This window comes from Pyrus communis, chromosome 14 (genome assembly GCF_963583255.1).
Source record: "Pyrus communis chromosome 14, drPyrComm1.1, whole genome shotgun sequence".
In the NCBI taxonomy this organism is placed as follows: domain Eukaryota; kingdom Viridiplantae; phylum Streptophyta; class Magnoliopsida; order Rosales; family Rosaceae; genus Pyrus; species Pyrus communis.
The window spans coordinates 8,297,076-8,310,971 of NC_084816.1; the positions used below are offsets into that span (position 1 = coordinate 8,297,076).

The 13,896-nt window shown below is 35.0% G+C and overlaps 2 protein-coding genes across 8 annotated transcripts; both read right to left on the reverse strand.

Annotated features, from left to right (window-relative positions):
- Positions 1–2,058: 2,058 nt before the first annotated feature.
- On the reverse strand, positions 2,059–8,266 carry LOC137715389 (protein-tyrosine sulfotransferase-like). 7 transcript variants are annotated; one of them, XM_068454700.1, is made up of 15 exons: positions 7,915–8,266; positions 7,684–7,740; positions 7,486–7,562; positions 6,975–7,188; positions 6,808–6,879; positions 5,912–6,200; positions 5,630–5,770; positions 5,222–5,326; positions 4,954–5,101; positions 4,622–4,671; positions 4,459–4,527; positions 4,249–4,368; positions 3,448–3,573; positions 2,377–2,505; positions 2,059–2,235 (listed from the first exon to the last, which is right to left on the reverse strand). In XM_068454700.1, exons 3-15 carry the CDS (start codon positions 7,532–7,534, stop codon positions 2,074–2,076), a joined length of 1,674 nt encoding a protein of 557 aa, XP_068310801.1. In that variant the 5' UTR covers positions 7,535–7,562; positions 7,684–7,740; positions 7,915–8,266; the 3' UTR covers positions 2,059–2,073. The 7 variants fall into 7 exon arrangements, with proteins under 7 accessions (XP_068310801.1, XP_068310804.1, XP_068310800.1 ...); XM_068454703.1 differs by having other exon boundaries at positions 6,975–7,140; positions 7,915–8,264; XM_068454699.1 differs by lacking the exon at positions 7,684–7,740 and having other exon boundaries at positions 7,486–7,559.
- A 3,163-nt stretch (positions 8,267–11,429) lies between these two features.
- On the reverse strand, positions 11,430–13,695 carry LOC137716575 (UDP-xylose transporter 1-like). Its single transcript, XM_068456028.1, has 6 exons — positions 13,575–13,695; positions 13,286–13,470; positions 13,076–13,143; positions 12,825–12,957; positions 12,509–12,670; positions 11,430–11,932 (listed from the first exon to the last, which is right to left on the reverse strand). The coding sequence occupies exons 1-6, from the start codon at positions 13,693–13,695 to the stop codon at positions 11,570–11,572; spliced, it is 1,032 nt and encodes a 343-aa protein (XP_068312129.1). The 3' UTR covers positions 11,430–11,569.
- Positions 13,696–13,896: the final 201 nt, after the last annotated feature.

The window sequence follows — 13,896 nt, forward strand, 5'->3', positions numbered from 1 at the left end:
TTTAGCACCGCCATCTCAATATATAGAACCAACCTCGGCAACCAGCAAGATCCACCCCTTCTCATGCTGCCAAGGCCTTTGAATCCTCAACATACGACTTCGACTTTAGGGTTCATGCAACCCTAAACCCTAATTCCCAAACAAACCAAAAAAATCAAGAAAACGTCTTTTTCGAGTGATGCAGCAAAAACATGAAACGGGTTAGACTAGTGTGCTAGATCCAAAATAAACTAGAGCACACTGCTAGCATGCCGGACTCCATCGAAAAAGGGAAAACTCTCGGACTTTTGTTATTAATATGTTAAAGCGCGCTAGAGTTTTATGAGTCTGTTGAAATAGAAAATATAAACCCTAATAACCTAAGAATATTAAAAGGAAGAAACTTACCTATTTGACACTGAAAATATCAACATTATAAACTTACCTAACCCTTAATTTGGAAAGGAAAAAACACACTTACCTAAGACCAACTCCAATGGTGGGCTAAAAGCCAAATTACCCCCTAAAATTTCTCCCCAAACCCACTCCAACCCAAGGGGAAATTTTGGGCTAAATGCTAAATGCTAAACCAATGCCAAATTCCCGCCAAAATTTAGCCCAGAAATCGGAGTGGACTCCACCCAATATTTATCGGAATTTAAATTTTTTAGATTAAAATGTTCATAAAATTAATTTACGATAGTCTACATATCTATTTTAAAAAAAAAATTAATTTAACAAAAAAAAATAGCCTAAGTTCATTATTTAATAATCCCAGGCTAAAATTTTAGGCTAGAATGGTTGTAGCAAAAAAGTTGTTTCTGGGCTAAAAGCTAAATTTTCCAGGCTAAAAAATTTAGCTTTTAGCCCAACCATTGGAGATGGTCTAACCCTTAGGTGACTAGAGTCCAGGAACCCTAAATATCTACATGAGGTTTTGCACAATTACCACATGAACTTGTAAGTATGTGTGTTAATATTACCTACACTTTCAATTTTTTATTTTTACCACCTACACTCTCTCAACTGTTGGAATTTACCACCTACGTTGCTTTCCATCTATTTTTCCGTTATAATATATCACATGTCCTTCACAGGGGGGGGATATTTTTGTCAATTCACTTCCTATGGCTCACTCGAGTCAATTTATACGAAGGCAAATGACATTTTTTTAGCCGCGTTGGAGTCAGGTCATGAAGAGAAAGTGTGAAGTTGATTTCGGGTTTGAATTTGGTAAAGATTGTAGAAGAATTGAAGTGAAATTATACAAAAATGTAGTCTTTTATTTACAGTGAATAGTATGTTGGGTTTTTACCTATGCGTCCTACCTACATTTATTGTAATAGTTTCAAACCCTTCCCCCTCCTCCAAATAATAATAAAATTTTCAAAAAACATAAAATTACAATGAATTTTCAATTTTTTCTTTAGGTCAGCAAATCGGTCTGTGATTTCCTTAATTTATTAAAATATTAATTTTTCAAACTCTTATGAAAGGAATTTGGTTGCAAGTCGTAGATTTGCACCAAATATGAAATTTGGGCGATCTATTGCCAAAATAAAAAGTATGGGTCATTATTTTTAATATAAAATGTACCCTTTTCTTTGAAATGTATCGGAATTAACTTGACTCATCCATAGTTGAGGAAGAGTTCCTCATCAATTTACTTCGTAGCCAATTCATGGAACTTTAGGCTTATAATCGGTACCATTAATATTATAAAGCACCCTATAGATATCATCTTTGTAAAAAATAATAAAATATACAATCATTTAGTCATCAAACTCTACAAAAATAAAAGGACAAATTCAATAAAAGAATTATGAACATCTATCTATTTATTATTAGTGATTGATTGAACAAACTTAATTTTAATTTATTTTTTTACAAAGATGATATTCACACAATGATATATAATATAAACAATAATGATTATAAATACAAAGTTTTGTAAATCAAACACTTAAATCGAGGAGAAACTCCTTTGCAATCTCCTGTCTTTTGAGCGTAAAAAGAAGGCGATAAAGGTTATTTCCATTGGTGGTTAAAAGATTGAGTGTCCTAAGTTCTTAAAAAAAAAACATAAATTGAAGGTCAATTGTCCTTGGTAAAGAAATTGGAGTGCTTGTTTTTGTCATATAGTAATATGTCATGTCCTTGTATGCACCATGAAAAAAGTATGAAGCTGTTAGCTTTCTCGTCTAGGACTGATAGCAAACGACCAAAAACGAAGACCTCCACCGTAATTAATTGGACCTACATTAAAAAACACACATAAAATAAACACAAAGGATGAACACTTAAGCAAATGTGATACCTTCTTTCCATCTCAGTTTCTCAATATTTCTAAACCGGTGTGATCCTTAACAGTCTATCAAGGTACATTCATATTTTAACCTTTGACGTTCTTCTTTGGGCGTTAACAAATACATAGAAGGCCAAAAGAAGTAAAACAAGAGTCGCGCCTAACGAGAGGACTTTTATGCCCGCGCCATATGTGCTGCTCTGCATCCCCTCCCCAACTCCCTGCAATTTCGATGCATTAGTTGATGGAACTAAGTTTGTTGAATCAAATTAGTTGGGGTGCTAAGAAGGCTAAATTTCTTCCTGCATCTCCCCCCAACGGGACAACACAGAAATACAAACTTCAGTTTTCCGTAAACAGCTAAACAAAATAATGAAGCAGATATGTTCGGGAACATGCCATGTGGCCAAAGCATCGCAATCATTATGAAATCCTATTTTGTAAAAAGTCAAGAGTACAGGATCAGTTCAATGATTATGTACAGACTACGTAAAATAAGTAGGCAACGTGTTCAAGAACAAGGCTATCACCACACTTCAAGGCGATATATAAAAGCTGGAACATGAAATAGGCATAAAAGAAAATAACCACATATGCACTAATAAGGAGACTAGATAGAGGTTCCCAGTGAATGTCTAATGGTTATCGTACTTGTGGAATAAACCCAAGCTACTCTCTCATGATAGAGAAATAGTCGGGATATGACATTGGACAGAATAACCATGATGCTTGGTTGAATACAATTCACAAGACAGACTTGAGGTCAAGCAGCCTAAAGAAAGATTTTCTATATTCTAAATCCAAACCACCATTAACAATTTCCAGCAACAATTACTATTTCAATTCCGAAACCCCATTATAACAGAGTTTAAAAGTTGATGGTGGATACCACCTGTAAAACATCTAAACAATTTCTAAACATGAACACCGCTATAAAAGGCTTCATTTTCTTAAAAATCACAAATTATTTTCTTCGACCATATTTACATTTTCTCTTCCCCGGCCTAATTTTTAGTCTGACAAAACTGAAAATGTGATGGTTGACTGTAAATTTACCAATTAAGATAAAAAGCACACACTATAAGATAGTCTAGTCTAACACATCCTGCCACATGCATATGTATTTGGCATAGGGAATTATTAGCCTTGAAAAAGAGACTTACCGTGATGCCAAAAGTACGCTTATGTTGATTTGCAAAGATATTTTGCGCATATTTATAAAGCTCCACATCAAGATGATTAAGTTCCCTTATCTGCTGGAGGACCATTTTGGGAACCTGGAGCCGTGCCTGTAAATTTTAAGGGTCAGAATGACATCTAAAAGAAGAGAGGGCCCAAATTGAGTATTTTGCCTCTTAGCAATTCGTCGCACATGCCAATTGGCCATCCAATGTAGTTCTCCTTGGTTTGTGTTTAATTATACAGTTTACTAATTTATCCGTATTATATGAGTGTCTTGTTCACTTTAGCACTAAAGGGTTATTTTTGGTATTTTGATAGTTTCACCTAACTCCCCCTCTCCCTTTACATAGGATAGTGCTATTCACACACCCAATTTTACCTCCCACACACCCTTGTTAATTTTTGGCCATTGATCTTCATTTCATTCGATCCGATGGTCAAAAATTGAGGAGCGTGCGAGAAGTAAAATGGGTGTGTGGATAGAACTACCCTTTATATATAAAGAAGCAAAAAAGGTGGGTTATAGCAACTCAACACCGATATAGCAAGTTCAAGTGCTTAGAAGGTAGTTTGCAAACCAACATGCAAACAAGGGCAACAGGCTTTACAATATTTATTTCCGATAAATCACAGGTTCATATATGTTCTAGATTACATGTGCATCTAACCAAGAAGAGAATGAGTACAAGGATGAATGGATGCTGTGCACACAAATTAATGAATGATGCAAAACATCATCTATTGTACCATCTACTTTGAAGAAACTAGAAACTTAATGCTACCTGCTTTGTAAAGTTTGCCGGGGAGATTCTCTTCAAAGAAGAGGTGCGCCGGTTTGCTTGGGTGTTTCGTAAACTAGAAATGCAGTCTTCATAAGCTTCCATAAGCTCTCCCACAGTCATCTAATAAGGTGTAGAGAGGATCAAAGTCAACAAAGTGGAAGCCAGATCAACTATCATTGTGTCAATAACTCAATATGCAAAATGGCTTACATTTCCTTTCACTGCTTCAACAGTGTCAGGTGAAGCAATCTCACTTTTCTTTCCATTTGGGGTCCTGTCCTGTCATATACAGAAACACTGCAGTAAGAAAGCCGCTAAATCAATTTACAAATACGAAGCAATCCACGTACTGATGATGGTCTTTTCTAATTACCCGAAGTTCATTATTATCTGACTTGGAATCTGAAACTGAGTAGCTCTGTTCTGTAGCACAAGCAGAGGAATAAGATAAATGCCAGATTGTAGTGTAAATCAATCCTATATAGCAATTATAAAAAATCAACATGTTACCCAAAGTACTATGCAAATAATTTGGTAATCCTAAAATACTCAGCTAGAGGCATTACACAGTTCAAAGTTGAACTCAATGTTCTGAACTTCGTTGTGCTCTTAACGCTGAACAAATAGTACAACTCCATATTTTTTTAGAGTACTACACCTGAACAAGGTTAAATAACAGAAATTTTAAGTAGATGCCACACTGACCGGAATTGCTGTTAGCAGCACTCTCCTCGCTAGAATTTGATCCTCCTAGCTGTGAAATCACCTGGGCGCCAACTACATTTGCAAACATGGTTGCAGATTCTCTGTGCTTCTCAGTGAGACCAACATATAACATATCATCCAACCTCTTCTGAAAAATTTACAAATCGCTACAGTGATTACAATCACGGGAAAATGGATTATGAGAGTAACAACATTTATAACAAAATTGAAAATACCATGGAAAATTTTCAAACTTCATTTTAATTACCTTTGCAACTTCCAGGACATGTTCACCAAGATGTTTATACCTCTGTACGCAATGGCGCACTTCATGTGATTCTGATAGATAGGAGTTGTTTGTCAATCCTGCAACCTTTTGAACTAGAAAGTCAACCATATAATAAATTAAAGTCTTATATGCAGATGTGTGCGTAGTGATGCTTCAACATAACGAAATCTCATAAACTCATCATTTTATAGCCACTAGGGGGTCCACATAGAAGAAAAATCAAACAAAAGGAGGAATCTCATTATTAAGAAAAATAAGCAACTATTTAGTATCTAAGACTCTAAGCAAAAGCTTTCTAGCATTTTCACAAGTCATGGATGGAGCAAACTAAAAATAAGCACTAAAGATTTCCATGATGTTATACAAAACTATAGGAGGATAAACAACCTGGAATGTTTCTCCGTTGTGAACAATTTCTTGAGCTATAGGGTCCTTGATGTACTCGTGTAATGGCATCACAACTTCCTCCATGTTGTACGGGTCACTGCTCTGAATATCACCTGAGCCTCTATGCTCTTGACCATCTCTCTGTCCAGAAATGTCAGCACATTACAAATAATATGCGAAGAAGAAATACTGCACTTCAGCAGAAATATCCCAAAGGTGCATGAGAGCTGCAGAACCAAAAAGGTCAACTCGTCCAAGCAGTACATAACCAAAATAACATACCCGAGCAAAAAGGTCTTCCCTCATCCACGGGACCAAATATTTCCATGGCCAGATATCCAGCGTGCTTACTCCTTTAGTCTTTGAACGTATACGTCTTGCCATTTGTGTTGCAGAAGTTAAATTAGGATGTACCAAAAACCTAGCAGCTACCTCTACTGAAAATTCGTAAGTACTAAAAACACGGTCAATCGGATCCCTAAGTATTGTCACAACTGATGTTCTCTCCCTGGGAAGTTTAGACATCATGCTATAGTCATCATGAGTAACCAACAACCTGCAATGTCGCTTTCTGCAAAGGGTACAGAATTAACATCTATTAAAAATGCAAATATATGCAAAATTAGGAAAGGAAAGGGTTAATAAAAGGGTGACAGAATATTATAGTTCTGTCAGCATCCAACTTAGTAGCTGACCTCAGGCTTAGTTTTACTTTTTAAGATGCAAACCTAGTAGAAGCACATATGATAACCTTGTGATTTTTCTTCTTTTAATTGTATTTTTCTCCAACTTATGACTCAACAAGTAGAATAACACAGTCAACATAGAAAAAGATGGCTGAAATGATAAATCATAAACCTTTCCCCTCTCCAAGAAATGGAGCTACCAAATTCTACTGTATCTGTCAAGTTTATTTTCCAAATAAAAACAGCCTTCCTGCAAAACTTTCTCAACACAATTCTACAAACCACTGAAGCCTACAGACATCTCAACTGTAAATCAATCACACCCTTGTAACATTTCAATGCCCAAAAATAAAATAGTATATACTTGAGTTTACTAATTCTTAGTTGACAAAATTATTTGAACTTAGAACTTAAGTGATGCTAAAGGATCGAGAATTCACTGAATTGAAAATGTCAAGAACAAAAGTTAACAAATAGAACTCAAGATGTTACCTAGGATCAAATCGCAGCTTATCATAAGATCGAGGGCATTCCAGAGAGCTGTAGTACAACTTTCTCAAGAAACTGCAAGTGTATTTATAGCCAGAACCATGCATTAATACAGTTGTCAAAATTATGGGTGTCAATCTAGCTTAAAAGTTGGACCTATGTGGAATTACCAGTGGAAATAAGTACGCCCTCCTGTTCTGGGGACATGAAGAAAAAACAGCAAATCCCCCAGTGTGTGTTTGTCTTCTTTAACTTCTTGTTCAAGTGAAGAAGAAGCCCATTTTTTGACTAGTCTTTCACAATGACCAAAATCATTCCTAAAAGGCGAAGCATTTGCTGATACAGAAGGTGTGGACGAGTTATAAGAACCCCAAGAATAGCATCCTGACCAATATAACTAGGCAAGTAATTGCAACGAAACGAACCAAAAGAAAACAGAAAGAAAGTAACCAAAAACAATTTATTCAAAACAGCACGGTCCCCATTTCGTTTGTTACTCAAATGGGTTCAAATTGCATAAGGTTCACTCCAGACAATCCCACCTAAACCGCCCTGAACATATATTTAGTGTACAATATTACCAAGACCAAAAGTGCTAACTTGAAGACTATAAATTACGAAATGATAAGAACAATTAAGAGCAAGTATAAGAGACATAAGTTGTGTTCAATTCATACATACCGAATCCGAGAAGCAACAGCAGGATAGAGAATTTCAGAGTAAGATCCATACACCTTATTCCTATTCTCCAACCACTGCTGCAAACAACAAAATCAACAATATCCAAAGTTGGCATCTTTCAAAAGAGTTCACAAAAATAAAAATATGTATATATGTGTATGTATGTATCAAATGAAAAATGAGTATCTATCAGCACACCTTTAAACTAATTCTATTAGCTGGTGCAAAATTTTCCCAGAAAATTCTCTTATTTTCCTATCAAACAGGATTAGAACCCAAAACCTCAAAATTCAAAACAAAGACCAGACATTTCCGGAATTACAAAGCTGAGATATGGAAATATGCAAACTTATAAGAGCCCACAAAATTGAAACCCTAACGACAATAAAGGGGAGCGAAAAAAGGGCGGAAAGGAACAAAATTCGATACCTGTATCGAAATCGAGGGTGTTGTGTTCATAAACGGTGTTGGGACTGCAGCAGACAAACGGAGGACGAAGAATGAGGGATGACGGATGAGGTCCCCACCTTTCAGAACCTTTACAGATCCTGAAAAGGCAGGTCTATCCCACCCACCCGGATTCAAATTTTCTCAGCAACCAAACACCCTGATTTTCTCAGGATTTTCTCTCTCAATCTCTCTGCGGTTGTCTGTGAGGATGGTCATGTAAAGACAAAGAGTGTATCCATCCGTGTGTGTATAATTGTGCGCGCGCTACTCCAAATGGAAAGTTTGGTCGTATGGAAAGAATGAAATAGTTAGAATATTGGGTCAAAGGTGTTCTGGGGACGCTAGTTTTGCATTGTTGGTAGTGCGACTGTGCGAGTGCGACACAGGTGTCCCTCTTATCTCATGGTTGGACAATAGTGGTCCATTGCTTTAAACTCATCAAAACAAATGATTCTTTTTGTTAATTTTATCAGAATTTTTGTCAAAATAAGTCACATGAAGCTGAATTAATAAGCAAATATTAAAAACCAAAATGAGAAAATTGTGGCAATGTTCCTTCAGTTTTAACTCAACTGGAGCAATGGTAGTATAATTTTTACCTAATTAAAGAAATGATCTCCAAACTTTAATTCAATTGCAGCAATCGTCCTTCCACCATAACTTATTTTGACGGAAGTTCTAACAAAGTTGACGGAAATTGCACATTTTAACGAGTTAATAGACTAATAGTCACAGATTTTTAATTGAGAGATCAAGATTCCAATTAAGTTAAAATTAACGAACTATTGCTACTATTTTATAAAATTACAATAATAATACAAGGTGGGGGCCAAAGAAGAGTGGAGCCCTCTGCCTATCCGCACTTGCTGTTTTGTTACATGCAATGCTCCTTGTGCCCTGGTGCTATTGTTTCTTTCACATTCCCAGGGCTACTGCTGCATACATCCTACGCTAGTTCCATTTCTAATTTTGAGTTAATTGAGGAATGGAGATCCATCAGCTGTAGAACTATTGTACCACTTACTCTCATAATTTATTGAATGAATTTGTTCCAGTGAAACTAAATCTTTACGTTGTCAAAAGAAGTTTTGAATTTAAAAGCTTGTTTGGTAAGTGTTTTGTTGAAGACCAAATGATAGAAATTAATAGGGTGTGTGAGAGATAAAAGGGGTTTGTGGATAGTTTCACTCTTAAATAATTGAAACGTTTTTAGAGAAAATGTTATTGGATTTCAAAAACACTTGAAGTGATTGGTTCCAAAAACATTTTATCTTAAAATGTTTTTAATTATTTAAAAGTATTTTTACTAGCACTTAATCTCTATTTTGTTAGAAGAGTTTCAAAGTCAAATATCATGAATGATAGTTATCGAAGTTAATCTTAATTGAAATTAATGAAAATAAGTGGGAGTACGAAAATTGAAGTGTTTGTAACCAAAGTGATGAATACAAGAATACTCATGTGAGGGGTGGGCACGGTTTGGTTCGGTGTAGCTTGGAGTGAAACCGAAACCGAATTTTTTTGCTGTTTAGTTTGGTTCAGTTTTGAAGCCAAATCCAAAATGAAACCAAACCATTTGGTTTGATTCGGTACAGCTTCAAACGGTTTCGGTTTGGTTTTTAAGAAAAAATGTACAATTTGCAATTTAACATATTAATAAACATTCAATAGGAAAAAAGACATTTGTTATGTAAACAATTAGCATGTTGCATGTAGTTGTGATGTTAAAACATGTTTGTGAAATAAAAGGGTGTCTCGTACAAGGTATAACATAAAACAAGTTGAATAACTTTGAATTCATTAAACATGAGCGAAACTTTCATACTAGAATATGTGATATCATGCTTCAAATGAGTGGACTTCTTTAGATCATTGTTCGACTCTTGATGACAAGATTAGTCCACCCTTGTAGATATACGTGTGTATGTCTGTGATGGTATAAAATAACAAAGGTCCTTCAAGTTAATGAACGAAAGAAAGTGATGAATGATGATATTCTAGTGTGGTTGAGTACATACTAAGTACATGGATTCTAATAAACAACCAATTAAAACATGAAATTTAATATGGATATTTAATTAAATGTTTATTAATATTTGTGGTGCAATTTGGTTTTAGTGCAGTTTCAAAAGCCAAAACCGAAACCAAACCGTTTTCTATGTTGCGGTTCGGTTCAAAATAGAAACCGTTTCAAAACTGGAAAACCAAACCGTTCGATACAGTTTGATTTGGTTCGTGTTTCAATTTTCGGTTCTAAGTGCCCAACCCTAATCATGCCATTAAAACCTGTACATATATGGAATATGAGAATTTCATGTACGCCATGTACAAAACAAAGTTACAGGTATTTCCAGGCCTCTGCCATTTTGAATTTTTTGGGCTTTGTCCCCGTTTTCTCACAAACAAAAAAAGTAAGAGTATTAGGAAAAATAAATTATACATATGGCATCATAAGTTCGAAACCTTACTAAGGTCATCTCAACCACCACACCCGCTATTATCATTGCCATCACCATCACTATCTTACCAATTTAGTCATAATTACCACACTCGTTATCATTGTCATTGAACACCTCCATTGCCTCCACCACTACCACCACCATAATCATCCTAACTGCCATTTCCGCCACCGCCACCTTTGCTATGACTCACACCCCACTCCCATCACAGGTATTTACTGTCTCTTTCATTCTCATAACATCTTTCACGATTTTCTTTTTTCAGAGCATCATTCTTAGTGTAAACTACCAGACATAATTCTCAAAATTTAAAAATGCAAAATTTTGCTTGCCATTTTCGTTTACCAATACAATACAACTTTGACAACACTATTTCAACAATATTGCCATGGATGCCCTTTATGTACTTATAAGCAAAAAAGGAGTTATGGAAGGAGGTGTTATAATTAGCACTAGTTTGTGGACTATGAAAATCATCTCAAACAGTAGAGAAAGAACATTCGGTAATATGATGAAAAAAAAAAAAAACTGAATGGAAGAATAAGCAAAAGAAAAAGAGTTTTTTGAGGCAGGTGGGCCAAGTACCAGGTTATATTCTCAGCACACTAAAAAATCTTCCTAAAATAACACTTCATTGCTTAAGAATTTTAGAAAAACAAGACCAATTCTTACCCAATTACATAGAATAAGTGCTCATTTGCACTAACGGGGCCTATATTTTGGACTCACAACTAGTATGGGTAGTTGAGAAACAAGGCTTCTCATTTAGCCCAATTTCATAGTGGACCAGACGAATAATATACAACAGCCTTCAATAAAGTAAGCACTATTATATACAAGGAAATCGATTTTCTAACATCATTTTTTACTTTGGCATAATATTTTTCTTTTTCACAGTATTGCTAATTTTTTTCTGTTATTCATTCTTTTATTTATCCAATCCAAGTACCAGAAATAAAAATAAGGGCGTGGGAACCATTTCCCTAAACAAATTATAAGACCAAAAAGAAGAGAGAAAAACAGAGGGGAAAAAAAAAGGGGTAATTGTACATATGTAAAGGGTAAATTTATTAATCAAAAGAATAAAAATCAAATTACAGCTTATGGGGAAAAGACTGAAAACTCAGAGTGCAATAATACACATGCAGCCATATGATCTGATAAAACCCTATCAATCAAACAAGAGAGTTCTTAGTTAATTTCTTAACCTCATGGCTGTCTTTATCTTGGATCAAAAGTGGAGTGCCATCCTTATCTTTGATCTGAGATCCCAATGAGAGGTCACCACCAGCTTGTTTCTTCTTGTTTTCCTGGGCACAGAAATATGAATACAATCCCATCCCAAAAATGGCAACTAGAATTCCAATTATGTTCCTCTCGGTGAAAGGGTCATGAAGTAATGTGTAGCCGAACCCTAGAACAAGGCATGTCTTGAGGTGGCCTAGCACTTGATATGTAACAGGTGATGTCTTGCCAATTACTAAGAAGGTACTGAAGTTTACAGACACAGCTATTAGGCATGAGAGTATGATGAATACCTGCACACATAAGCAAAAAATAATGCAGAAATATGTTAGAATCTGAAGCCACATATTAAAATAAGCATCCACCTAATTGATGATGTAGATTGATTATTTGACAACGTATGGCAAGAGAACATTCAATTATATGTATTTTAACATTTAGATGAGCAACTTCTCTTGTTAAATAGGTTGATATGTTACGTTGTCATATTTTATATCAACTAGAACTATGAATCGTGAAAATGTTTCATTGAAATTAATCATGCTTATTCACTTCTTAAGCAGTCTGATATGCTATATAAACTACTATTAGCACTCCAGAAACCTAATTATGTACTCCTTGTAATTGTATTTTTCTTTCTAATTATAGAGTTTGGGGGTGCATAATTAGATTTTCAGAGTGCTTTTAACAATTATATATATATATATATATGTATATATATTTTTTTTCAGATTATCAATCATAACCATTACTCTTCATATCTTAATAGGCCTGACATATTATATATACCAGAACAGTTATTATTTTAATTGAAATCAATCATGGAAATATAAATTGCAATTAGTATATGAAAAGAAGAATCTACCTACCAAAACTATGGAAGAATATTTATGGGCAAAGACATTTTGCTTGGTGAGGAACTGGTCGACCACAGGGCCTGATACAAAAAGAATAGCTGCTTGAAAAGGGGCTGATTGGTAGAGAAGCTGAGTAGAGGAGACATTGAGCCTTTTCTGTATTGTGTTTGTTAGCTGAATTGGAAGCTTAGTTAAGAATTAACTTGTTCTACAAGCAACTGAGCCAGATGAGCCACCCAAAAGAGACTTGAAAACAGAAGGTAGTTGGAAAATAAAGAATAAAAATTTGAAGTGCAATAAAATAAAATAAAAAGAATATCAAGGATACAATTTGTCCAACACAGGTTGTCACGATGGCTAGAAGAGAGAGAATAGTTCCAACAAAATTGAGCTGGAGGTCTGTCACTGAGGCAATTCCAACTCCAACAACTAATAAGAAGAGAGAAAACTTGATCTTCTGGCTGCAATTATTAAGATAAAAATAAAAGGGTTACTAATTTTGAAATACATACATACATATATATATATATATATATATATATATAACTTGTGGAACTTCCATTTAAAAATGCTTGATACCTGAATTGTTTTTTAAGGAAAAGAGTTTCCAGTAACACAGTAAAGGGTATAATTGCAAGCTTGGTCATCTGCAAAAACAAGAATCCAAAATGTTATAACAAAGACAATTGTGCAGAACATATGACACTCGACGGTGCTACATGTACTATATTTACCGCTCATCTTTCTCGTACAGATATGACCTAAAACTAGAAAACTAAATTAAATTACCTGGTAGAATCCAATGGAGTTGAATCCGAGGCTCAAGTTTAGCAGTCCAATGGAAACACCATTTAGAATACCAAAGAGCATGACAGTCTTCATGTCAATTGATTTACTCTCGAAAAATTTGAGACGTTGTGCCGCATGAAGGGTGCAAAATGTTACCATCAGATGCCAACTGGTAAGTGTTGTTGCTGGGAGAAAAAAAAAAAAAAAAAAAAAAAAGGATTATTGAAATGAAAAAAGAAAAAAAAAATTAGTTTATTACCAAATGAGGAAAGAGAATTTGACCTATTACCAAAAGGGAAGCCGAGATTGCTCATCAAAGCTTTGTTGCATATAACAATAGAGACAGATGAAGCCACTGAAAGAAACAGTGCACCAATAACGCCCAATTGGAATCCAGCCATTTCTCCCATGATAGGATTGTACGAGTTTCTGCTTTGGACTCTATGATCAGTAAAGAATCGATGAGAATATTTTTTTTGGTCAACGAAAGAATCGACAAGAATATGACAAGGAAAATAACAAATAGATAGATGAGTAAGTACCTTGAATGCAATGAAACCAGAAATCTTGATGGGAGTTTAGGAGCACCAGAAACCTCAGCAAAGATAACC